Source organism: Anopheles gambiae, chromosome 3 (assembly GCF_943734735.2).
Source record: "Anopheles gambiae chromosome 3, idAnoGambNW_F1_1, whole genome shotgun sequence".
Taxonomy (NCBI): domain Eukaryota; kingdom Metazoa; phylum Arthropoda; class Insecta; order Diptera; family Culicidae; genus Anopheles; species Anopheles gambiae.
In genome coordinates this window covers 50732404-50759349 of record NC_064602.1, presented here as the reverse complement: position 1 = coordinate 50759349, position 26946 = coordinate 50732404, and the positions used below count along the sequence as shown (strand labels likewise).

The following is a 26946-nucleotide window of genomic DNA, read 5'->3' as shown; positions in this document are numbered from 1 at the left end:
CAGCAACCTAATTGAGTAATTGTTTTATCGATTTGATGTTTAAATGACTTCTTTATTAATTTATTTAACGTTATATACCTTTGCAACGATACAAATACAACACAAGTGTACAGAGAGCGAGCAGCTTTGAAATCGATGAATAAAAGTAGTGCAACAAATTTTGGGGAGGGAGCTTTTGAAGTAACGCGACGTTCATGAGCATGACTCTTACATTCTACTCGCATGCTTCCATGAACTGTACCGTAGCTTCAATATGCTTGAGCTTAGAATAATAACTGCGAATATGTTTGAGGAACTAACAATGGAAGGGAAATCCCGCTGGATATACGTTGGTCAATTAGTATGTTTCAACTATTACTATTACCAACTATTTCCAACATTTTGCACCGAATCATGCCACATGCACAGCTTAGCTAAACATTTCCACATCTCCTTTGCGGGCGTCTGTTCATTTCTGGTGCGAGGACGAGGACAAATTGATGGTCAGGAGCAAGTAAATGGTAGTGTAGACCATTGCGAATTCCGCTTGTTTTAATTACTACATGTGTAATACACAATCAACAGCACTGTTAAGTACCTCAAATGTCAATATGTCCTCTTAAATGTTGCTTCCAATTGTGTTTTATTATTACCACTGTGTATGCGATTCCTTAAGTGTTATTAAATCGTAACGTGTTGTTATCTATGGTCCGAGCATATTGCGAGCATAGCATATTGGAGTATACAAGTATGAAATTAATGTTAAATGGATTTTTGTTGCTGTTTTGCGTGGTTCAATTTATCAACTATTAGTTTTTCTTGCTTGCACAAGGTTGCCGTAGTTAAGGCGGCATCGATAGATAATACGCTCTCTTAAACTACATCGCCATTTTTGCTCGAACTTCGTACTTCACTTTACCTTTTCTAAAGACGGCCTTGGCATAATATTCGCATCGATGCAGATGTGCCGCTTCTGAAAAGTAAGGTAAGGAAACTCAGACCAGTTTGTGAGTAGTCGCAGAGCAATATTTGCCATGATTTTATCCGTCATTATCTGGTACCACGCTTTCTGGTCTCACTTTTCGATCCGTTGGGCATTCATCTAACATAGGAGTAGTGCCTGCTGGAGCCGCTGTTAAAGAAGACGAGGACGAGCGCAACAGAGGCCTACAATCGTCAGCCAATTCGACTGAAGAGACCATCATATCGTCGTGCGCCCCGACACTTGTGCTTGAGTTGGCGACTGTCCGTTCATGCTCGTGGCATTCGCATTGACAATCTTCCGGATTGACATAATTGTACACTTGACCATCCAGAGCCGTTTCTCGACGATCATTCGTGTAACCGGCACTGTCATTGTTGGCGTTACGTGTTTGCGATAATGGTTGCTGTGGCTTTTGTGGTATTGCTGTTATACGTTTGGGTGCTTTTCGCAGTTCTGGTATAGCTTCCACATCGATCCATTTGTAACCTGGAGGTGTGACTGTGTTTGCCGACGATGACGAAGCGGACGCTTTACGCGGTGGCAGTGGTGGCGGCGTTGGTGAATCTTCTGATGCAATTCCGCGGTTACTTATTACCATTGAGGACATCATCGCCGTCGTTGTCGAAGTCGATCGATATTGTCTACCCGTACTTCCACTACCAGCAACACTAGTACTTCCACCCGCATTTCCTCCCGCTGTCGTAGTTGTCATTGTAATAGCCCCCAACGATGAGCGATGCTCAAAAACTCGGGATCCCACTCCTGATCCGGTCCCATCGCTGGACTTTTTGACCGGTAGGCTAATACGAAGCTTTGCCACATTTGAACTTTTTGGTGTAGACGTGGAGTCGTGTAATGTTGCTTGCTTATCTCCACCGGTGGTAGAACGTACTGTCATGCCTCGCACTCCAGCAGACGCCGAACGATCATGGCAATATTTATCCAGTGAGCCTGGATGGATGGGTGTTGTTGAGCGGGGTCGTTCAAGAGGATAAGTCTTCAAATCGATCTGCGTGCGCTCCTTTGCTGGCACCAACTTAATGCCTACCGGTTTCTCTTCCGGCAATGTTGTGGGAATATATGGTAATTCGTCGTCGAATGATTCTTGAAAGACTAGACCAGCACTTTCGTGATCCTCGATCGCGAGCATATTTGGTCGCAGAGCATGCCGTCCCGTTTGTATCGAAGCGGAATCAAATTCCGAATCCTTTTCACTTTCTGACGACGCCATTCCGTCGTCGACAGTGGCACTGGAGCCTGGCCGTTCAATCGATGGCGTCTGATCATGATCATGGTGCTTTTGACGATGGACATGATTGTGAAGCTGATGATGATGATTTTGATGTTGGTGTTGGTGATGGTGGTGCTTTGTATCAATACATTCGGCTGGGCTAGTACTACTGCGTGATACTATTGGAGCTGCTTCATCATCTATTGCTTCTGCACTCTTATGTGAACCGTAACTGTCCCGCTTCTGCTTTCTTTCTTGTTGTAGCTGCTGCTGATGCTGCTGTTGCTGCTGTTGCTCTAGCTTCTGTTGCTGTCTTAACTGGTGCTGTTTTTGATGTTCATGTAGTTCCTTCATCAACATTGCTCCTTGCGCCTGCATGACCTGTTGAGGTGAAGATGATGTTGTTACACTATGGGCTGTCACTAGGTCGTTTGGATGCTCACTACAATTACCGGCCAACAGTTTCCTTGTTTGGGTGCCTTCGCCACCAATGACAATACTACCGTCGATCAACATGTTGTTGCTGTCTCCCCTATGCGCCTGCTCGCACTGGGCTTTCTGTAGCGAGGTTTCAGAACTTTGGCTTACGGTTGAGCTGTTACGGTTCATCTCTTTAGTATAATCTTTCAAAGTGGTGCTGAATATCTGCTCCTCACTGCCAGAACCCATACGCATTTGAAATAGAGCCGCCTGTTTCTTACGCATAGAAACACTTACCGAGGACGTTGGCGCTTGATTCATTTGTTGCATTCTATGAAGTTCTATATCTACCGTTTCCTTGTTTTCCGTCGAAATAGGTACAGGAGATTTTGGTACTTTTGATCTAGATGCAGGTGGTGGTGGCGGTGGCGGGGGTGGCGGAGGCATGGTCTGATTACCGTGCCTTTGTTCCTGTTTTCTGTTAACAGGTTCAACATAATTGTTCGTTGATGAGTGGGATTTTGCTTTAGAGCATTTTTCACCATCATCGAGATCTTCACTAACATGTTTTTCAATGCGCTGTGATAGCTCCCCAATAACATTCTCCCAGTTATGTGAATTATTTTCCTTATCCTCAATTGGGGATTTTAGCGGAATTATAATACTACCGTCCGGATTGTCAATCCTATAGCATTTGAGCGGAGGCATTGGCTTGGGCCGATCATGTATCGTAACTGTCATATTGGCAATGCGTTGCTGTTTGGGTGTTTTGGCGTGTTTTTGAATGCTACTGCCATGCCCTGTGGGTGTGCCTGAAGCGGATACCGACACTTGCCTTTCAAATGCACTTCCTCCTGATGCTGCAGCTGCTGCTTCCATAAAAGAAGATGATGTTACACCAGCCGCACTGCGGAATGAACCCAAACGCCGTTCCTCTGGCGGCGTGTGCAGTGGAATATGTATACTTTGGCCATCGAGCGGTGTGTCATAGTAGCGCAATCCTGTCGATCCAGGTGATCGTGCTGCGGCGATGTTGCTTTTCGTATGTTGGTCGTAACCAGGGGAATTGGAGAAGGATTGCCCAATACCGTCCGCTGCCGAACCCATTGGCGAAGGAGACTTCGACTTTGGGTCCCGTTTAGATTTGAACATTTTCAGCACCAGCTTCTGCTTCGACGGTGTCGAGTTGGCCGATGCGGTAGGTTGATCTGTTGTTTGATCGTACCTACCACCAAGTGTGGTCGATTCATTGGACGCCGTCGATGTACGCTTTTTCCGGGGAAGGTGCTGCTGTTGCTGTTGAAAATTATTAGAATGGTCAGTGAAAATTGCCTCTATAAATTTAAAAAATGAACAAAGAGTTCTTTCTGTTAACACTCACGTTTGCGGGCGACGGCGATCGGGTAACACTGGACGCACGTGTTCGATGTTGATCGTGGGTTGACGCCACCGAAAGTTCCTGGACGCTGTCCTTCGGTTTTTCTACGACACGTTCGTTGTCTGCAATGCCGTTATCGCTGTAGCAATGATCCGGTTTAAGCTTAATTCGTATATACTCTGTTCCGCTTGGCATGACACCAACTATTGAGTTCTTCAAATCACGCGGTGGAATATGACGCTTATTGCCAACGCTACGGCTTGTTTGATTTGTTTTGATATTTTGTATCTCTAGATTGTTCGCCGTGCTCATGCCGCAATCCGACTTACGCCGTGTATGACCCATCATAGTACTTTGTTGTGCTGCAGTTTGAACATCTCCACCACCAGGAGGTGGTTGCTGAGGAATGTTTTCTTTTTCTCCTCTGTGGTGACCATTTCCTAGGGCGGAGCCAGCTATCCCTGCGGAAGATAGTACGTGCACTCCTTCCGCTAGAACTGCTTCCGTCGGATCTTTCTTTCGGGACAGTATGACTTGTTCTAGCATCTTTTCCGTAGACGGCTCCAGACTACTACCAACAACACCACTTTCAGCATAAGTCTGTAGAGGTTTCGCACCGCAGAAAGAGGTTTCTAGTAGCATCTTGTGAGGCGAAGGTGACCGTGAAATGCCAGAAACAGCCGATGTAGCCGAAAGTTTACTGTTAGCTGATCCCTGACTACCAACACTTGAAAGCCGGCTAGTACGCCCAGAAATGGACAGGAATGCCACTACCTCAGAACTGGCAGAATCTTTACGATTATGTTGCTGTTGCTGCTGATGCTGGTACTGGTATTGCGACTGACTAGGCTGTTCCTCTAGCTTCCAAATGATTGGTGAGTAACGTTGTGTGGGGCAGGAACCGTAGTTTATCTACAAAAATAATTAGATCAATATGACGTACGTTTTTCTAGTGACTTTTTTCAAGTATTTAATTCGAATTTTGTATACAAATTTTATAAATACGTAAAATCTATTGACGTTCGTAAAAATGGCCTAATATTCTAATATATTGTATTAACATAAAAAGGGTATAGGAATAGGATATTACATAAAAAATCACTTGACTCGAATACTGGAGTTACGCTAGTACTAGGGATTTCGTTTAACAACGAATAGACACTATTGCACATTACTTAGGTTTCAAACGTATCTTTAGCTGATGTATTGCGGGCCTATATTGCCATTAAACAGATAAATGCGCAAAGAATTTCACGTAAGAGGTGTATATTTCCCGTTGGTGTTAGCTACGATTGGTACTTACTTGCGTATTAGGTTTTTCTTTCTCGCGATTACCCTTCTCCGGTTCCATAAACTGCAGTTCCTCGGTAGAGTTTCGTAAGTCCAGCGTGTCTTCCTCACGAAAACCAAGTACACCCGAGTCTTGCAACGTACCTGTACCGACCTGCGCCAGGTAGATCGATACCACATTAAAATAAAAAAAAAGTTTAAACTTGTAAACCTCGAATTTTACTAATTTGAACTAAACGTTGAACTTATAAAAGGCACAAAATCGGAAGGCAGAAGAATTAACAGAAGGCTGAAGGTGTTGTCAGTACAACGATCCGTAAACGAATAATCTTTATTTTTGACATTCGGATTATCGCACAGTTGTCGCGGTGATGGTCATATTCCGATCCGGCACTATGGTCTAATTAGGGGTCAAATCTCCAGGGTACTACAGCTCGGCCATCCTAACCAACAAATTGACCTCAATTTATGTGTAAATATTAGTAATTCAAATTTCGTTAACGGTTTCATACGGCTCACTCCATTTCTTCAACTTGTTTGATTCTAATATGCCATCATATGGCATCTGAGTTATTGGACAGCCCTCAATGTCCCTAATGACATAGCGATCGTTAGGCAATACCTTATGGACTATGTACGGACCTTTATATTTAGGAATCAACTTCTTATTCTGCTGAGTGTTGCTATCAATGTTCCGCATTACTACATAATCTCCAACTTCATATTTAGCTGCTGGTTTATGATTTTTACGAAAATATGCCTCATTGGTAAGCTGAGATTTAATTATATTTGCCGATGCTTCAGCCCGAATGTCGCTTAAATCATTTAGTGTACTTCCACGACGCTCGTCTAAAAACTCCGTTAGTTCATCAATTAAATGACCCCGTTGTTCAATACCAAACAGGAGAACTGAGGGTGAAAACTTCGTACTGGCGTGCTTTGAATTATTCAACGCATATTCAGCATCCAGTAAATGCAAATTCCAATCATCGTGATCATAAGAGTCCGAAAGTTTGCTGAGTATGGGTCGAAGTACGCGGTTAACCCTTTCGACTTGTCCGTTTGCTTGTGGTGAACCAGTAGCGTTGAGTACATGCTGTACCTCATTTGATCTAAGGAAATTTTCGAACTGGTTGGACGTGAAGCAGGTACCTCGGTCACTAATTATCCGTTTGGGTCGGCTGTAATAGGAAATGTATTGTTTGAGAGCATTGCATACTTCCTGACTTCCAGTGGAACGAGTCGCGTATAGCTTAGTAAATTTCGTAAATGCGTCTATCACAACTAATACATACTTCTTTTTGGATTTCGTAAGAGGTAGTGGTCCCAGGTGATCAATGTGAAGTGTGTCAAAAGGTTGGGGAGCTTTCGGTATACTGTGGATGTTCTGATTATTAGTTCTAGTGGGAGCTGAATATATGATACATTTCAAACAATTCTTAATGAAAGACTCAACTCTATTCCGCATAGAAGGAAACCAATAATGACAGCTAATTTTTGAAATTGTTTTGTCAACCGATAAGTGACCTATTTTCTCATGTGTGTGGCGGATGATATTATCTACCATCTCGCGGGGGACATAAAACTGAAGCTCTTTTGAGGGTGACTCATGATATACGAAACCATCTTGCAAAACATATCCAGGTAAATTTTCCAGTTCTAGTTGGGACCTAATGCTTTCAATAGTAGGATCACGAGATTGGGCTAGCTGTAGTTGGAAGTCAATATCAAGTTCACTTATAGCACCAATTGCTTCAGTCCGGCTCAGAGCATCCACGTGGGCCATGGAGGAACCTGAGCGATGCTGAATAGTATAGTCATAATTCTCGAGGAATAGGGACCACCGGGCAATCTTCGCAGAAGTGTTACGATTTTTCAGCGTTTGTACAAGAGAATTGCAATCCGTGATTATCTTTAAGGGTAATCCATGGACGTACGAGTGGAACCTTTTCAACGCATATATTACGGATAGAGTTTCCAACTCGTAGCTATGAAGTTTTGATTCTTCTTTAGAGGTGGTTTTAGAAAAATATGCTATTGGGTGAAGTTTCCCATCATTCTGTTTTTGGAATAAGACTGCACCGAAACCGAATGAGCTCGCGTCGCAATGCAGCTCCGTCTCATATTTGGGATTAAATATAGCCAAGACAGGAGACTGGACAAGTTTTTGACGAAGGGTTTGAAATGCTTGGATGCAGGAATTATCAAAATCAAATGGCACATCTTTCTGAAGAAGATTTGTAAGAGGTTTAGCTATATGAGAAAATGATGGAACGAACCTACGGAAGTAAGAAAAGAGCCCTAAACATCTTCTTAACTGTTTGACATTAGTAGGCATAGGAAAGTTATATATTGATGTAAGGTGTTTTCCACTAGGTCGTATACCAGAGGCACAGGCTTCGTATCCAAGATATTCCAAATTAGTGTGGGCAAATTTGCATTTATCAATGCGCAGTTCAAGTCCATTTTGTTTAAGTTTCTCGAGAACAGAACTCAACGTCTCAAGATGAGAGTGAAAGTCATTAGAAGCTATTATGATGTCGTCCAAGTAGACAACTAATTTCTCGGAATCTATAAATTCGCGTAATATTGAATTTATGAATCTCTGAAATTCCGCGGGGGCATTTTTAAGCCCAAAAGGCATCTTTAAATATTCATATTGCCCATCAGGTGTTACGAAGGAGGTGTACTTAATTGAGCTTTCATCCATCTTTACCTGATGGAAACCGCTTTTTAAATCAAGCAAACTAAATACACTTTTACCACTCAGGTGTTCGAGGCATGTCTCAATTAACGGTAATGGAAAATTATCCCTTACTGTTATTTTATTCAGGGGCCTGTAATCGACGCACATACGCACTTCACCACTTTTTTTTCTAACTAGCACAAGGGGAGAAGCGTATGGGGAATTGCTTGGTTGAATGACTTTATCATTTAACAATTGATTTACTATCTGTCGCACTTGATTCCTCTCCCCATAGGAAAGTCTACGTGGCTTTGCATAAATAGGGGTATCATGAACGAGATTAATTTTCATGGAATACTGAGGATATTCTATATTCTCAATAGGATAGTTAGTGTAGCAATGATCAAATGCGGACAAAATGGCAGCAGACTCTTTAGGCGAAAGTTGCTTCCCGATATCTAATTCAAGGGGGCTGTCAAATATCTCCGACACACAAATGTGGCTAAAAGGATCACCTACATCAAGGGACTTAACAGGTTTTGGTATCTTTTCGAAATCTGAATTACCCTCCGGTTCGCGAGCATAATGTGCGGGAATCATACTTGGATAGTGTGTAAGAAAGATTCTAAATTTTCCTAAAAGGTCACGACCTATTATGAATGGCCAAGGCATACTTCTAGCAGGTAAAATGATAAGCGAGTGTGTCACACTAATATTACGAATTATGATCCTGCACTCCACTCGACCTAACGTCGTGAGCATAGTATTTCCTAATCCTCGGTATCCAGAAGGGGTAGGTTGATGCGGAAAGTTACCTGGTACTACATTGTCTGCTATTAGACTTACAGGGCTGCCTGTATCAAAAAGTGATCGTAAAAACGTTTGTTCGCTCCATGTATGTTGGATATTGAAACTAACACATACCGTTTCAATTTCGCTAAGCAGTATTTGGTCCGCAGTTTCCTCATCGAATCCATGGGAACCCAGATGGTGCACCGCAGCAGTCGTAACGGGCTGGAAGTTTCGGCACTCTCGATGTGTATGTCCCATTTGGTGGCATTTAAAACAGGATCCCTTGGGGCGGCGTGGCATTGGGCAAGCGCTTTGATAATGGCCGAATTGAGAACAGTTAAAGCATCTGGCCGGTTCATTATTGTTGTTCTGCGCCCATTGACGCGAGGGGCCAGTGCTGCGGGGTGGAGCTGGGGGTTTAGTGCGTAACGGTGCTGGTGTAGGAGTCACGCCACGAGTTTGACGAAAAGTTTCGTATTTTTTCAGCAGGGTTTTAAGGTGCTCGAGCGATTTTGCAGCGAAACGTATGGATGACGTATTAATAGGATCATCAATTCCGTCAATTATAATATTGACCAAGTCTTCCTCTGGAATGACGGTGCCCGCTATTTGCTGCATTTCCAACACATACCTTGTGATGCTTTCATGTTGCGAGAGATGTCGTGCCCTTAGTTTTTTAAACACTTCTTCTAGTGAAGTTTTTGATGTGAAAGTACTAATAAGGTCAGCTTTCAGTGTCTCATAGGTGCATGCGCCTGAGGTTTTAGCAAAAATGGCGGCGGTGTCGGTGAGCAGGCGGCGCATACAGAAAAATTTCAGCTGGTCGTTTAGTGTGTACAAGCTACATACTTGTTCAAATTCTCGAAACCAGTGCTCCACGCCTACTCCTCCTCTTTCACCACTAAATTTTCCTATGAAGTCTTCAAAGTTGGGTACATACACTGGCAGCACTGTAGGTAGCGGCAAAGGGAGCGGTGGTGACGATGTTAAAGATGGCGGCACTGGCTGCGCTGTAGGTAAAGGCAGCGGTGGTGGTGATGATGATGATGGTAGCGAAGTCGAAGCGATGTTAGATGACTTCAGCATAGCGATTTTCTGACGAAGTTCGAGCACTTGCAGCTCCTTCTGCAGTGTTTCTAATTCCGTCTCTAACCCGCCAGAATTAGCTGTCTTGACAATTTCTTGCTCGTCATTCATTTGCTTTATCGCCAAATCCCCAGTATCAACACTTTCATGCGTTACTTCGGGCGCAAGCTTTTGTTCGGCTACAACGTGACTTCTAGGAAATAGCTCCTCGTACAACATGCGGATTTGAGCAATCGTAGCGGTTGGAGGCACCGGCACTTTCGCGTTCTCCAGCGCACACAACATATCTTCTTTAGACGGCATGGCACAATCCCACTTCTGAGATGTAAACCTCGAATTTTACTAATTTGAACTAAACGTTGAACTTATAAAAGGCACAAAATCGGAAGGCAGAAGAATTAACAGAAGGCTGAAGGTGTTGTCAGTACAACGATCCGTAAACGAATAATCTTTATTTTTGACATTCGGATTATCGCACAGTTGTCGCGGTGATGGTCATATTCCGATCCGGCACTATGGTCTAATTAGGGGTCAAATCTCCAGGGTACTACAAACTGATGATATATCCTTCTTTGTATTTATATCTCTAAACCACAGAAGTTGCCGAAAATTTACCTGCTCAAACACATTTTCGGGACTACTGTCTCTACTGTCATGATGAGACGAATGGGATGAGGCTCTACTGATGTCGATGCGTGGTGTTGCAGGTATCAGCGCCGAATGACCTTCGTATGGTTTTGTCGGCGAGCCACGAGACGAATCAATTGATGATTTTTCATGCGACCAGCGTTGCAAATTATGATGATTTTGCTGCTCCATCTGGAGATACCGAAATTGCATTTGAGGTTAAATGACATTATGGAACTTCACGAAAGTGTTACTCATAATAATATTATTATTATCTTAAATTAACAAACTCTTGTACTTCATCTTTGGCCATCTATTTATGACTTTTTAGTTTACACATTGCAGGACTGCATAGTCAGTGAATCATAAGTTATGACTACTTGTCATGAACAAGATAAGACAACGAACCATTGAGTCCATTGAGGTTTGGGACTATGTTGAGGGAGCATGCCATGTATATCATATGACCTGCCTTGAATGAAAATAATTCGATTTGTTTTATGTTTTTTTTGCAGCAAAACTTTCTATCGTATTTACAAACAATCCAAATGCAACATAATTGCAACCTAACTTTTAATAATCCCTAAGAACGACTACTTTTCAATACTTTTTTTATAAATAGATTGATCAAATTATGCGATAATAATTTAAAAAAAAACCCGAGCTTTAACAATTGAATGAAAATGAACGTGATAAATATTGTTTTTACGATATCTCACAAAATATACATCAAATCACAAAGCTTTACATAGCAAACGAGCTCGTTTTTTGATTTCAACACCTCACTGCTATCGTTCAAAGACCGGTTGCTTACTTGGCACTATGTAAAGTATGTTTATATGTATGTATATCGTTCAGCACAGTTTATATTGTTCAGTAAAGTAATCTTATTCTTCTTCTTTGTTGGCAGAACAGTCGTTGGCAATCGAGGCCTGCCTGCAGTGGCCAGTTAAACGGTAAGCAAACTAAGCAGTTGTGTAGGCCCCGTTGATGTGGGGAATGAATGTTTAGTTCATGTACTGTTCCATCCATGTACAGTTGGTAGAGTACGAGATTCGCGAGGAGGGCTCCGTGAGCGACTAATCTTAGTCATCAACCTTCTCCCTTCCTCCTTCGCGTTCATCATGTACCGGGGGCCTCAACTATTCTTACAACTTAGGGACCCACACTGAAAAACCGCCACTGCCTGCCTGTACCACAAGTGGGCTATCAGGGTCTTATTGATTACTTGTAGTAGAGTAGTCAGTTTTACGTATGGAAAGAGCACGGGGCTTAACCCCATAATGGGAATGTTGTGCGATTTTATAACTGTACAACAAACAAGTCAATTAATAAACAATAATAATAATTGTCTATTCCCCAACTATTTATACTGGTTCATATGATAACATATTGCATTCTGATTACAGTTCACGCTCGGTAATCCGCACCGTTTTAATCCGCGCGCTAGATTATCGGCACTGTCGATAATCCGCACTTTTGACAACCAAATTCATGAGGTGAAACAGTGGGTGGAGTCGCGAACCGTAACGACTATCGTCAATCTTTTATTTCTGTATGAAATAGCCGGAGGCTCCTGACAACAAACGATCGTCAAATTTTTAACGACAATGCAGCTAACGACTGTCGTTATGACTGTTGTCTGAAAAAATCAAATACCAACAAATTTTTAGAGTAGTTTAATTGACGATCGTTTATAGCTAAGCGACAGTCGTTAACCGTATCGACAACAATTGAGCTGTCGTTAACTTGAAAACATTCTTTATTAATGCTTTTTTTAAATTTCTAATCGCGTGAAAAAAATGCATTTCTTTAATAAATAAGACACTATTAACGTCGTATTTATTTAATAAGACCTATAAAAAATTAAGGTTTCCAGCAACTGGAAACTGGCCTTCCCTCCGCACACAAACCGATTTTCATCTTTTTGCGGTTGCGAGTCCCCTGCATTAATTATGGTTTTGCACTAAGTTTTGTTGATAAATAATACCAATAACAAATCCAAACTTACGTAGGCTTGACGTACAGATAGGTGAACGTACTTTTGAAGTCGTCCCAGAATTCACCTTGATGCCGCGTTCGATAGGATGATGCTCATAAGGCTAACGAGATGTATGGCGACCTCACTGTCGTGCAGTGTATCAAGCTCGTCAGGCTCCCATATTGTACGCATGGAAACGGACAACCCAGCCCGTACACTCTTTTTAGGCTGCCCACAAGGACAGAGCGGGCGTGGTAGACCTAAATTGTGTAGGTAATAGCGTGGAGGCGTCAGCCATTAAAGCTAGGATAACGGTATGGCAGACGATGGTGCGAGACCGTGAGCGGGTTCGGACACTCCCGAGGTAGGCCAAGACCGTAATGTAGTTGTAGCGCCGGATAAGTAAGTTAATAAATAACGAGGACCTACCTCAGCTTTAAAAATCTTTTTTGGGCGCGCTGTGTATTAGTACTGTGGACTAGTACTGAGCCAAACGATTCATTTCACGACGCAACCCGGAGTTGAATGCGAGTCTTTTGGAATCGATTCCGATGGGATCAGCGAGATCGTAAGATCGGAATCGAAATCAAGTTCGACCCGTGGTGCGGGTTAGTCGATGCAATGATACATAACAGGTTGGCTGATAAGTCCCCGGTCTGACACATAGATGGCGCCGCTAGTATTAAATGCATTTTTTATATAGTACCAACCTTCAAATGGTTCGTGTCAAAATTTGACGTCTATATGTCAATTAGTTTGTGAGACAGAGCGTCTTTTGTCAAGCAACTTTTGTGTTGTGTTGTTCCACCAAGACAACGCACCGTGCCACAAGTCATTGAGAACGATGGCAAAAATTCAAGAATTGGGCATCCTTTTGAGGTCTGAGAACAAGAAAAAGTCGCTGGGGGCCAGATCTAGAGAATACGATGGGTGGGGAAGCAATTCGAAGCCCAATTCGTGAATTTTTGCCATCGTTCTCAACGACTTTGGCTTGACCCGAACTCGGAGTCGCTTATGTATTAATGCACCTACTGAGCCTTTTGGATCGATCCGAATGACTCCAGGACGCTGGTAGAAGCTCCTGGAGATGTGTGGCGGATCAAGACTAAGCGACCGCGCAGAGTCATCGCGTGTAATTTCCATATTTAGCCTTAACTCTCGAGTCACCGATTTCTGTAGGGGCTCCATTCTCTTCTTTAGGCTTAAGGTGATGGGTCAAAATGGTGTCAGTTTTGGACACTCCTGCAACAGGCTAAGACCGCGCCTTAGTAACGCCGGATGTAGAAAGTAGGCAGATAGGCTATAAACTGCGTAATGGTTGCAACTTTGTAAAACATTTAGTTCAACAATCGTTTCTTCTTCTTCTTTCTCTTCTGCTTTGACACAACAAGCGTTGCTGGCTGAAGGCTGTTCTGCTTCTACAACTAGTGGACTTGTCTTTCAGTGACATATTTCTTAAGGCCGAGGTACATTGTCCGCATCTAGCGCATCTAGCGACGGCTTCTTCTTCTTCTTCTTTGGCACAACAACCGCTGTCGGTCAAGGCCTGCCAAGTACCCACTGGTGAAGTGAGCTTGGCTTTCAGTGACTTATTGTTACCATAGCAGGATAGTCAGCCATACGTATGGAGGCACGGTTTATTCGGGACTTGAACCCAAGACGGGCTTGTTGTTACTTCGTACGAGTTGACGACTGTACCACCAGACCGGACAACGGCTAGTGGATGCTTTTTTCGGTCATTGAGGGAATGATCGTGCCGTTTCTCAAATTTAAGTAGTTTATTCACCGTTTTATTAATGCAAAAACGATTGAAAGACTTGCACAACATGTTTATCAATCATATTCAAAGCTTTTCCAATCCAGTTTAATTAAAAAACATGAAAAAATTACATATTTTTTGAAGCGGCTCCAAATTGTTTGGTAACATGCTTCGGTCAGCCGCCGCCAGATGCGCTAGTGAATATCTAAATTACACTAGCGAGTACGGACGATGTGATGTACCCCTGCCTTTAACCATAGCAGAATAGATTGTATGAGGATAGGACTTCGTATGGAGGCACGGCCTTTTAGGGGAAAGCGTTTGAAATATGCAAATGTTTGGAGATGTGTTGCGTTTGTATTCTGCCATATTCTCCAAGATCTACCGCATGGTGAATCTTGCCTCGTTGATATGGTCGGTATAATTTATCAACAAAACATAGTGCAGGGCCATAATTATTGCAGGAGACTTTCAACCACAAAGAGATCGAAATGAAAATTTGTTTGTGAGCAGAGAAAATGTCAGTTCCCAGTTACTGGAAACCTTAAATGTTTATATATTTCCACCTTTCACGTAGTGAGTTTTAGATTTATAAAATTTAGATGATTTCCTTAATTTTTTTTACTGATTTTATTTTATTTCACACGATATGTGATATTTTCTGAACTCACTGGTTGAACTTTGATTCCCTGCCAACTACTGAATATGTGCTTTTCAGTTGGCACGTTTATCCATACAAAAATTTTCTGAAATTTTATTGGGCAAGCCATGAGATTTTTGTGATTTAAAAAAAACGCATGCATTTTTTCCATACAAACGCATGCTTTTTAGTTGAACTGTCAGCTAACTATAGAGCTTTCAACTAAAATGCCTGAAAACTAAAAAGCGTTCAACTATTGAATTCTGACTGTAGTAGGATGAGGCTGATTAACGAAATGTCAAACAAAAAACAAAAAAAAAGTTGTTTAATGCGAACAACCAAAATCAAAATAACTTTATAATGTTGGATTTCTTTCATTAGGTCCGGGTCTATGAACATGTTGCGGCAATATTTGTTCAATGGCAATGTTTTATCACAAATTCCTGATTTTTTTTTTAAATTTTATTATACTTTGGCAAAACTCAGTCAATTTTTATTTACTTCATATTTTTCAATGAGAGTATTTTAAATGTGCCATGAATTAAAGTGTGTTTTTGTTATGAAATTGTGCTCTGATAACCGTTTTTTTCTTTTTCTTCTTATTTGGTCGATAGGATTTGACCTCCTATGCTTTCAACCGTTTTTTTTTCAAATATCCTGCTGGGCACGAAATGTAATTTCTTAACAGCACGGATAAAAGGACTGCCGGATAAAAGGTACCCTGATTAAAGGCGCTCCACTGTATTTGCTCACAAAAGTATGTTAAAATTAATTTGAAATTATTTTTTATCCATTTGGTATGTAAACAAATTCAAAAATGTTCCTGCAACAAATAAACATGAAACAAATCGATTTCTTTCTCTTGTCACAAAAATGTTCCCGCAACATGAGTTTAACCGTTCGTGCATACAATATGGCAATAAATGTTCCCGCAACATTTTCATAGTCCCGGGCCTTACTCACTTCTACCATTAAACATAACAGTAAAAAACAAGTTTTATGACAATTATTAGTCTGACAACGTGCACAGAAGTTCAAAAAAAAAAATGGATCTTTCATTTAAAATGCATAACAAAAGCGCTGTACCATTGTGGCGCTGTGCATCGCAATAGTACAGTGATAGTACCATCGAAGATAGTACAGTGATAGTACTCCCTCATACAAAGTATATCTTATAATAAATTCTAGTAAAAGTTTAAAAGTACTTAAAACACCTATCTCAACGAGCAAAGTTTACAGTTTTACATAAAACTTGCATGATTGATGGATTATGAAGCCATTTGATGTATAGGCATCGAACATAACACTACAGGTGACCTCCGAGATACGACTATATTTGGGACCGGAAAAATGTCCCAAAGCAAGGCGTAAGTCGAAATACTCGTATGTCGAATATTTGTTAATATAAAGTTAATAACCGAAGATGGAGAGTCTAATTTAATGACATCGTGTATTTTATTTAAAACAATGTTCGATAATTATTAATTTTACTCTAATAGCCGTTTACACGATATAGATAATCAAGAACGGATAGTTGGGGAATTTCAATGACAACTTTAAACCGTCAAAATTAAATCGTCGTATCTGCGAATCGTCGTAACTCGGTGGACGCCTGTACTTTGGCTTGTTTTGTATTTTTTATAATAAGATTTTACAGTCCTTCCCCAAGTTACGCAATACTCGAGATATGCAAATTCGAGGTACGCGAATTTTTATTTTAGACAGTTTATTTGTCAAATCAGTCCAATTTCATCAAATAATTTTGAAATAAAAAATAAATTGCAATTTTGTTATTAGTTTTAAATTAATAAAATACAGAAATGATCAAATTTTCTTCTTGCATGAAATAAGTAATGAAATGCATAAAAAACTAAATTCAATCAAAAATAATTATTTATTAACTATATTTTAGCTGAAAAACGTGATATTCGACATACAATAAGCGAAAATCCGAGTTACGCCAATGTCTTTGGCGCGCATTATTCGCGTAACTCGGAGAAAGACTGTACTCAAAATAATCCCTCGCTTGCACCGAAACAATGGAAAAGAACTCATTACAAAATGGTTCCCCAATTACTGTTCTGTTTCAACATAAGGTTAAGATCGAACAATCAGGAATTGGCCTACCTTGAATGGAATGTAATGTATGATTACAGCAGCATTAAGGCGAAGAGAGTCTCTTCAAAAGTGCACTCTGACCTTAATTTGAATGGCACGAGTGGTGTACATACTAACTGGGTTAAATCTTGATATCATGTAAAAATTGGAGAAAAAATACGGGAAGCAAAAGAGAAAGCAATAGAAATGAGCTAAACATGGAAAACACAAAACGAGAAAGCTCATACGAGAATGCGAGGAAAACTCTGCGAAGAGAAAAGTACAGAGAACAAATAATCTCGAGGAAAATTAGGTTTATAGAAATACATAACCATTCATACAGTAGGCGGAAAAAACAGCAATCCTGTTTGAAATACTTAAAACCCAAATGACTAGCCTTTAAGAAGAGCTTGTAAAGTTGTCTTTCAAAGAACGGACAAGAACTAAAAATATGGCACCTTGCGGTTTTGATCATCATGACTTTTATATCAAAATATGAAAAGGCAATGAAAAAAAACAGCTATCAAAAAGGACATTGAACAGCAACAGCAGAAAAAAACAAACCAAATAGCCTAGAAATCCCGACCCTATATCACAATGCTGACCTCTTTTCGATGTTCGAAGGATCTATTTTTAAAACACGAAACCGCCTGACGTGATTAAATAATCGGGTCTATATCGGACTAAACGAAGCAAGCCTCATGTGCTACGCTCGGCATCTTAAGGCTCTCCGCAAACAACACGACAATTTCGATACTCACTTTTGCCATGACAAACAATTCATTGGCTGTTTCTTTTTTTTAATTGAAAAAAGTGCATTATGCATTACTAAATGTTCAAAACCAAGCAAGGATCGATAACAACTAACCGCACATGTACAATGGTGACGTAATGTTAAGAGGGAATCCTTCCTGTTCGATTGAATTATACAGGTTGAAGAATATTTAAAAAAGTGGTATATTTTAGTTACCTGTGCTTTTTCTTCGGCCGATGTATCTTCCATTGAGGCTATTGGTGCAGGACCAAGGCGTTTCTGTTTGCGAGACGATGGAGACGACGATGCTACATTCATCGCGTATCAAATACAACTTGGAGTTTTAGTACCGCAGCAAGGAAGGATGAAGGGAACATAAAGGGAATGAGGAGAGAAAGCTACGATACCAGAAGGAGCTCACTCTTCGGCACGGCAGGTGAAAAAATAGCACGAAGAACTTTGCCTCGGATTTGTAATGAAAAGCTTTCGGTATTGTTTTCGCTTCTTCTATTCACTGTAACCCACACTTGCCGTTTGATCAATCACTACAATGTTTCGACCCGTGGTTTATCTGAAATACCAGTAAAAATCGCGCCCAGGCCTACTGGAATTATTAACGGTTAACGGGCACATCGTTTTGCCTCGTACTAAAACACAATCGAACCGATAAGGAGGACGTCAGCAACGATGACGGCGTGATGCAACTGTGTTCGGCATGTATTGATCCATTCCTCAAATTCCGATAGCTTCCGGAAAGATAGCTGCAGCATGTGTAGTCTGCAAGAAGAACATCGAGAATGGAAAATGACACCAGAGGACGCACTACGGGTGCTTAGCTAATCACTTGAATAGGTCGACGAATGCTACCAGGAAGCTTTCGTATAGTTGAAAATTCATCGAATATTATTCGATAACAAGAACTACGGCAAACTTAAACTACTTTTCGTGAGTGGCTGCTTTCGTTCACGAAAAGTTACACTTTTGCACATTTAACAAATAAAAGACGCTCACACAGATACGCACATACACACACACCCTCACATGCGTGAGGGTAGGCTGGAAAGCATACGCACTACACGGGTACACGTACTTTTTGTGAACAGGATCTTTTAGGCACTTTTGCAGATTAATAGATTTGTACTGAATCATAAAACACGATAGAACAGATTTCTTTTTTTTCTCAATGAATCTGTTTTACCTCAAAGCTTGAGCTTCAATCTTATGCGAACTTTCATTCTCGTTGCATCATTGATTATTCACTAGCACTGCCAAATCTACCACAGTTCCTTCGCGTTCTTCACTTTTTCTCAACTTGGTACCTATTTTTTCCACATGAGGCTTCCGTCGTTCAAACAATTTGCAGCAATTTCTTCATTTGTATGGTGGGAACGGAATTGTAGACGATGCTTCGGCAATTATGACACTAAGTTGCCTGTGAACTTGCAGATTCTATAGCAACGTGGAAGATTTTTCCCTGCAATCCAATAAGGCGCATGTCGGACAGTGCTGGCGCCTTTAAGCAGAGCTGCCTCAAACTTTGCTTCTACCGTGCACGGTATTTTTTTCAATGCTGGTTCTGCTTACCATGATGTTGAAGTATAACTGCACAAGAGCTTAGTAAACGATTGACTATCGATTTACCGCGGCTCTTTTTGAACAAGAATCCCTCGGTCGTTCTGTCTCGACTGAAAGCCAAAGCCCGATGTGGGGGCTCGTTGGGACTCGTGCTGCACCGTTGAGTTTAATCGCGCATGAGTACAACAGTCGGGAATTTAGCTTTTGGTAAGAGGCATAAGACAACTCGTGCCACATCGAAAAAAAAAATACTGCAAGGTAGGCACGATACATGACCCGTATGATTTTCGTGTGTTGATTACATGATCGAGTATCAAGAGTATCAGGAATAGTTGTTATAAGACGATAACACATTTCATGACAAGATAGTTACAATTATTAAAATCGATTAAGTAAAATGATAGAACAACGAGAATTTCCAACAGAATTTATGAACGCAATGCGATTCCTCTCTTCTTAAACCTTTAGAAGAGTTAATCCAACAATTTTTTTATGTAATACTTACAAACCCATTTTCATTTTCAGTTCATTGAAGTTTACTTCGTCTTTGGTTTCACATTTATAGCTGTTTATTTTTTTTACAAAGTTTGTTTTGTTTAGTCAACACACAATGTAGTATGAAACGGAGGCTGTTCTTATAGAACAATTCCAATGAATCTAGATGATATTTTTGCGGTTGATTTTAAGAGCTCCCGTATACAGGTCGGTTGTTGCAGATGCTTGTCGACAATCTTTTGAATTTTATCTATATTGCTGTCCAGTGTGTAGTCCGTATTATTCAATTCTATATGTTTTAGCTCGGCTATACAATAGTCTCTAACTAATTCTAGCTCACCGTAGATATTTACTTCATTTTTGTCGAAAACTTTCATCTGAAAGAAGAAAATAAAATCGTAATAGATATTTTTTTAAACGAACAAATTTTCACATACTTCAGATATATCGTCAATATTTGGAGATTCGTCTTCCGCTTCCTGCTCTTTCATTATCCATATAACGACGATAACAGATACTACCTGATTTATGGTAAACTTATGACCCACCATTGTTTTGGTCAGTAATCGTAAATATGCACTTTGTGCATACGTCGCTACTAGTGGTTCTGCAATTTTGAAAGTGGAATAAGAAAGATATTTAATAATCGTGTGATGTCCAAAACATGTTGTATCTGTATACTGAATTTGACTAAATATATGGTTAATAACTCACTTTGTTTCACTTTTTCGACCACTTGGTGAAGTTGGCTTACGACCATTGACGCTTTGGCACGAATACTAGAATCATCGTCACTTAGTAAATTCAATAGAGCAAAACTGAAACTTATGTATTGATTAAGCGATTTTCCTTCGAAAATTTTTCTGCCCACTATATGCAAACACTCCACTGCAGTTAACCTATATGAGTAGAACATAAAACCCATGATGTTACGCTGGTTATCATACAAGTTACATTAGTTGTTATCGTAGCGATGGTTTCTTACCTAATGGGTTTCGATTGATATGCAGCAGTAAGAGTTGGTACAAAATCAACGTTCAACGTGAACTCATTTGAGCCCTTCGATTCGTTTTGCAGCATACGCTTTAAACAGCGGAACATGGCACTACGCAGTTGATAGGGTTTACTGTTTGCTACCTTGAAGATGGACTGTATTGCTTCACGGGCGCTTTTCCCGTCCAGCAATACGTTGCTCACTGCCACGCCACTATAACTTAGCACTAGATACGCCTTCACCTGGATTGTGTACGGTTGTTTGTGGCATTCATCCAAGATGAGCCGTCGTAAACAGCTGTGGAAATGTTGTGAACGCAACAGTTCAGCCTTAAGCCATCGTAACCGATCCGGCTTAAGTTCGCAAATATTGCGGAAGTAAAACACCTCCACAGGAGTGATATCGTATTCTTCACAGTGCTTTCCAATGTGATCAATATCCAGCACTAGCAATATTGTGTTTAACATGGCTTGTATGTACTCTGGCGATTGCTTCTTTTCACCATCTGATTCAATTCGCAACAGGAAACATTGTGTGCTTCGAATGGCTGCTTCATCATCACTATACAGATACATAAACGTCTTCAGCAGAACTATTTTTTGAAATACCAACGGTTCGCCGTAGAATGTTCGATGGTGAGCCAGATTCAGCAGATAGTCTATAATGTTACTCAGATCGTCTATAAACTGGTCATCTTCTGCGATGATTATATGTTGGCACCTGGAAATGAAGATGATAAAACAAGTCATATAAAAATACAAGAAATCTTTCCGATCTTTAAGAAAAACTTCATACCGTGCCAAAATTTCCAGCAATATATCCAATATGGTGCTGTAAATAATAAAATTGGGTTTCACCTCGAACAGATAATTAGAAATAGCTGTGTACAGCTCAATCCAATTGTTCAGCTGTCCGCTCGATGTTGCTGCAGCCACTAAGCCGGGATTTTTCGTTTTTATAAGGCATAAAATCTGCAACAATGCTCCGTGCAACGAGTTAGGATTCACATTGCGATTATTGGAACGATTTAAACTTTCCAATAATAAACAAATGCGATCAAACATAAGATCCGGAGAAACGATGATAGATATTATCTTTGCCGCTAAGTAACGAGTTTGTAGTTCTGCACAACCGGAACAAATAGATACTAGAGGAACGAATCTCGAAAGCTGTAATAATATTGTGTGTGTTATATTTATAATTTAAGCTTGCAATGTAATGCAGATTCATTAACACTTACTTTCAGGTTTGACTCACTTCCCTCCAGGGCCGATGGATAAAGCCGGCTCAAAAGCAGTAATAGGGGATGTAGCTTTTTGCTTCTACTACCCTGAATTATAATTTTACTAGCCTTTTCTAGTTCGAGCACAAAATAATCATACAGCATAGGATATCTGTAAACGTCAAGCAAACATTGTTATATTACAATCTTGTCTATTCATCTTTACCAAAGCTTACCGTAAGAAAAATATTCTTCCAGTCATTTTATTGCGAATGTTTAAATTCTCCGAATCCTTTGTCCTTTGTACTCCGAAAACACGAACCATCAAGGCGGAGAATAACAAGGTCGATGAGTTACGTTCCTAGATAAGCACAATTTTGATTAGCGAAATTAATTTAATCTCAACAACTCATCTAGTCAATGGGAATACTTTAACAAACAACTTACCGACCATGACTCAGCTTCGTAACCGTTAATAGCGCACATAATTCCTTCCGAGACGAATTCTCCTACTGTTTCGCCCAAATCGGTAGATCTGAACAACGAACGTAATATATTGAGCGAATGGGTACGCGTCTGACTACTTGTAGTACATGAGCGACAAAGCTCGAGTAAGGTTTTCATGCAAAACTGCAGCCCTTTCGTAGAGCTCACTTGTAGCTCTGAGGTGATCAGAGCTTGGATAATAAAAGGTATGCCCGCACTGCGACGAGTAACACATAATTTATCCAAGTTGATTTCAACAACTTCTTTGTGAACAAGCGGTGGTACGGTCTCCGTACTGACGTTTCCAGCAATGGCGTTAATCAACTCTTTGATCCAGCGCATTGGGAGCTGATGAAGTTCAGTGTGTGGCGACCCCCAAAGCCGTAAACATATTTTGGAAAACCCTATATATGCTTGCTCAAAAGCGCCCCTATGCTTCGTCTCTGAAAGTAGTTCGATGAACTGATTTCCAATACCTAAAATTTGCTGGCAAGTTAAGAGTCCGTTACTCTCGTTCTGAAATACGGTACTTCCGGCGTTAATGATTGGTGAACGGGATGCGATATCACCTAGTATCAACGATATTTCCTTTATCGTTCGCCAAGAGCAAAGTAAAATCATTTGTGGTGTCGTTTCACGTTTCGCCCCATCGCCTGATTCTTCTTGCATTGCATTTGAAGCGACACTGTTGACATTATCACATGGCTGTACTTCATTCTCGTCGCCCATTTCGATGTCAGCACATTCATTAAGGTTTCGTTCTAAAAAATCTTCCAAAAATGTTCCTTCAGGGGAAGAATTGTTTGTTACAACTGATACAACTTTTGCTATACTGTCACAAGTACTAATTAAACGAGTAATTGACGTTCGCCAACACTCATCTTCTGAGAGGTCCTTGAAGTCCAATTTGCTCAGCAAATGGCGAATGCAAATTAATGCTCCAAACATTGGATTCTCACGAGAAGCACGTACAAGCGAGTGGCTTGCCAATCTGAATCCTTGCATAAGAATTTCTTCGCACCACAGAAAGCATTGGTATACTTTTGCGGCGACGCTGCAGTTTGCTGAATCCATCTCTAGCCGGGGAACTTCGATTGTGTTGTTTACGAAGCAGAGATATTCAAGGTAATATGCGGCCGAGAGGGAATCGTTTGGCCGCGGGCTTATCATGAGAGTACGGGTGACTTCGTAGTTCAGTTCGTTATTGAATTGTGCAATGAATTGTTTTGGACAAAAGGATAGCACTTTCAATGAGTAATGTTTGTTTGACTCGTAACTGTCGTTCAGCGCCGTAAGCAGGATACGCACCTGCCTTTCATTCCACATGCTAGTGTTCTCGTCGTCGTAGAAAATGTAAGATGAAATTTGCAATAATTGCAGCAGAATTTGGAACGAAATCGCTCGTCTACTGTAGTTCGCACCGATGAACTGGTTGTCTATACAGAACTCATGAAGCCGTTTTACAAACTCGTAATAATAATGACTTTTTCCATCGATGTCCGATTTCTTTATGATGCTCAAAAATCCTGAACGCAGGCGATTTAGTGCGCTTTTCATGCATGATGTGATTTTTTGTCGCAGTGAAGCTGCTTGGACATTTATGTTCGTTTCCAAGAAAAATAGAATACATTCCAGTTCTTGTTTCGTGAATATTTCCGTGCTCTTGTGGCACTCTGTTATCAGGTACAAGGCGGACATACGGGTAGAATCGTCGGCCGATATCATTGCCTGTCGTATATCGGAGTAGGAAAGCAGATTTTTCCACATCACTTCTGTCGACTGAACTGTATCGAAAAGCCCGTTTTTACGAGCAATGCCTAATGAGGACAGTATTAAACCGAAGCTTATACCGATTTTGCTGTCTATCATGTATATGGCGATTGCCGGATACGCTCGTATCGCCTTCCTTATTAAATCATGCAACGTTTCTCGCACATCATTACCACTGCTTCCATCATTGGTACCATCAACTGCCTCATGCGAAGTTGTTACGTCTATTTCAACCGTTTCGTTAACTCCACTAATAGTTCCATCACGACCACCCTTTGTTATTTCTGTCAGGATTGGGTTGATCCATCGATTAAACCATTCCTGTTTGTTCTCTTCATAAGAGTAAGACATCATGAGTGATTCGTAACAGTTATTAATGTGCAAATTTGTATTTGCATGATCATTACGGGTGAGCGAGCGCAGTAAAAACTCTGGAACATCTGGAATGGCACGTAGCACCTCCTTTGCCTTCAGAATTGAAGATATTGCACCGATCAACACGCACTTCGTGTTGATGTTAATTGCTCCATTACGTATGTAATCATAAATTATGCCATTCAAAGTGTCATCTAGCCTCGTTCCAAGCTGTATGGTACACTTCAGCAAATCTCGAGATATATGTCGTATGCTGTCGACATAATGATCCAGATGGGATAAAGAGTAGCGCAGGTTAATTGCCAGTATGTCGACAAGTTCCTTCCGTTCTGTGGTTTTGTAACCATCGAGCTTGAGACTTAGCAGACGTTTAGTCATCTGAAAAAAGCCGCGCGTCGTCCCAAGCACAATACTTACTTCCACAGAGTTTTCTTCGGAAATTTCCTTTAAAACCGTCGCTGCTTGATGGAGAACTTCTATGCCCTTCCAATCCGGACCAGCAAAATGTTCATTTTCTATCGTGCAGATAATCCCATTCACCAGACACATTTGTTTAGCTGAGCTATCCTCGTCGAACACCCGTTGTGCCAGCCGTAAGAATCGCTTTTCTAAATTTGCGTTCATGGCTATCAGAATGCCACAGTTTGTTTTCGTATCCATCGGTATTTCAGGGTTTTCCAACAGGTCCCAGCAAATCAGCACTAGCTTTTCTACATTTTTTTCACCTTCGTAAGATGCTTTTAATTGGTCGGGGAATTGCTGAAAGCACGATATGACGATTCTGATGGCAGAATGAATGAACAAACACAGCTCGCTTTTGTCCGATGGAGAAACATGTTCACTGTAAATAACATTAATATGAATTGTACTTTGTGGAAAAAGACAAATAATGTGTTTTTTTTCTTCATCTAGATACTTACTTCATACGTTCAAGATAAACCATGACGGATTTGTTCAGAAATTGAAATAGTTGCTGCAAACTGAGACGAACCGCTTCACAACCCACCTTGAAGTTTTCAAAACAGCTTCCGATGTTGCAAATGGTTGTATTTCGTCGTGTAGGCTCGCTTGAGCCACTTGAATCCTGCTCGATGCGTGCTTTTATGCTGTTTGCAATGCTTGTCGCTACGATTTCACGGCTGGCACTTAAGTTGCTCAAAGAACGAGCTATTGTGTTTCGAACGGCATGCTTTAGGGGTGCTTCCATGAACAAATTGGCCAGTGTTTGTACATGTAACTTTAATGAATCCTCCAGTCCCACCACAAACGACGAGTACTAAAACAAAAACACCGATTACATCTTGGACCGACGCCGCGATGAAATATCCGGAACATACCTCTTTCAGTACTTTAACTTGACCCTCTATAGTTTCCGATGAATTTAACTGGCTTAGGTAAGAGTTATCTGAAAAGAAACCCAATTTTCCAAACAGGTTTAGCAGATTCCATTTTGTTGTTGTTATTTTTACAGTGCTTCTTTACATTACCTGTTGTTAAATATACTGAAGGCACTTGGAAAAGATCCATTCGGATTTCGGAATTCTTTTTAACATTTTCGTTCGCTCTTACATTGGAAATGCGTAAGGATAATCCATTCATGTTTAATATTGTTTGAAATAGTGAAATAGTTTGAATTTCTATGAAAATGATAACCTCTCACTCGTCACTATGCAAACCAGAATAAGCCTTTGTTCGACAATCCTAGAAAGGCACCTTTACACATTCCACGCTTGTTGGACACTCTGTTGGGTAAATCTTCTTACAAAACCTGACCGTATGAACGGGAAAGTACTTTGCTGAACAGATTATTTAATTCAGATTTCTGGAGCGAAACACGTAGCACAGGTATCCAAACATTTGCTGTTCTTTTTCCTTGTCTTGTTGTAGTTCGTCGGAAGCTGTCAGAATGTGTCAAAATACGACCTCGTGAAAAAAGCCCTGGATAACGTTCGCTCCTCGGCCAGTCATGTTGATAGGTTATTGTTTATCGTTATGATCGATTTTTTTGCAGGTGTATTGGCGCTAATTGTTTGGCTGTATTGTTCCATCGATGATAATAGTTTGAAAAGAGAGCTAATTTTATTGCTTTCTCACTTATTGTTTATACATTATTTTGTCCATCATGCGCTGACAGTTCCGAGGAACCCTACAAATGTTCCAACACAACACAAAAACAATAGAAACGGTGATGGCACGCGCGTATCCCGTTGCGATTATTTACTGTACCACTGGCTGATATGTATGCATGGCTCATATGCTGTTGTAATACAATTCGTTTTTAAATATGTATATGATGTCTTTAGATATTTTAGTGTTTAGATGTA

The 26946-nt window shown here is 40.7% G+C and overlaps 3 protein-coding genes across 4 annotated transcripts; all 3 read right to left on the bottom strand.

The window, feature by feature from the left end:
* Positions 1-31: 31 nt before the first annotated feature.
* Positions 32-19415, bottom strand: LOC5668309 (inactive histone-lysine N-methyltransferase 2E). 2 transcript variants are annotated; one of them, XM_061654195.1, is made up of 6 exons: positions 17922-19415; positions 10463-10666; positions 5297-5437; positions 3997-4905; positions 2648-3911; positions 2391-2576 (listed from the first exon to the last, which is right to left on the bottom strand). In XM_061654195.1, the coding sequence occupies exons 1-6, from the start codon at positions 18021-18023 to the stop codon at positions 2533-2535; spliced, it is 2664 nt and encodes an 887-aa protein (XP_061510179.1). In that variant the 5' UTR covers positions 18024-19415; the 3' UTR covers positions 2391-2532. The 2 variants fall into 2 exon arrangements, with proteins under 2 accessions (XP_061510178.1, XP_061510179.1); XM_061654194.1 differs by having other exon boundaries at positions 32-3911; positions 17922-19412.
* On the bottom strand, positions 5580-10400 carry LOC133392788 (uncharacterized). The gene is made up of 2 exons (XM_061654198.1): positions 8894-10400; positions 5580-6464 (listed from the first exon to the last, which is right to left on the bottom strand). Exons 1-2 carry the CDS (start codon positions 9118-9120, stop codon positions 5771-5773), a joined length of 921 nt encoding a protein of 306 aa, XP_061510182.1. The 5' UTR covers positions 9121-10400; the 3' UTR covers positions 5580-5770.
* A 411-nt stretch (positions 19416-19826) lies between the features above and the next one.
* On the bottom strand, positions 19827-26541 carry LOC1268888 (tRNA (32-2'-O)-methyltransferase regulator THADA). Its single transcript, XM_307461.5, has 11 exons — positions 26110-26541; positions 25960-26027; positions 25543-25898; positions 22439-25463; positions 22228-22352; positions 22010-22163; positions 21565-21938; positions 20761-21489; positions 20490-20674; positions 20213-20382; positions 19827-20152 (listed from the first exon to the last, which is right to left on the bottom strand). Exons 1-11 carry the CDS (start codon positions 26219-26221, stop codon positions 19916-19918), a joined length of 5535 nt encoding a protein of 1844 aa, XP_307461.5. The 5' UTR covers positions 26222-26541; the 3' UTR covers positions 19827-19915.
* Positions 26542-26946: the final 405 nt, after the last annotated feature.

Bases quoted from the DNA above. Each gene is read 5' to 3' on its own strand.
- LOC5668309 (XM_061654194.1), bottom strand. From the start codon at position 18,023: ATGAATGTAGCATCGTCGTCTCCATCGTCTCGCAAACAGAAACGCCTT. The intron at 5,438-10,462 runs GTAAATTTTCGG...TACCTGGCGCAG, and splicing joins CCGAAAATGTGTTTGAGCAG to GTCGGTACAGGTACGTTGCA. The intron at 3,912-3,996 runs GTGAGTGTTAAC...AATTTTCAACAG, and splicing joins GATCGCCGTCGCCCGCAAAC to CAACAGCAGCACCTTCCCCG.
- LOC1268888 (XM_307461.5), bottom strand. From the start codon at position 26,221: ATGAATGGATTATCCTTACGCATTTCCAATGTAAGAGCGAACGAAAAT. The intron at 22,164-22,227 runs GTAAGCTTTGGT...TGACGTTTACAG, and splicing joins GGAAGAATATTTTTCTTACG to ATATCCTATGCTGTATGATT. The intron at 20,153-20,212 runs GTATGTGAAAAT...TTCTTCTTTCAG, and splicing joins ATATTGACGATATATCTGAA to ATGAAAGTTTTCGACAAAAA.
- LOC133392788 (XM_061654198.1), bottom strand. From the start codon at position 9,120: ATGAACCGGCCAGATGCTTTAACTGTTCTCAATTCGGCCATTATCAAA. The intron at 6,465-8,893 runs GTATGTGTTAGT...TTCCTATTACAG, and splicing joins TGCTTAGCGAAATTGAAACG to CCGACCCAAACGGATAATTA.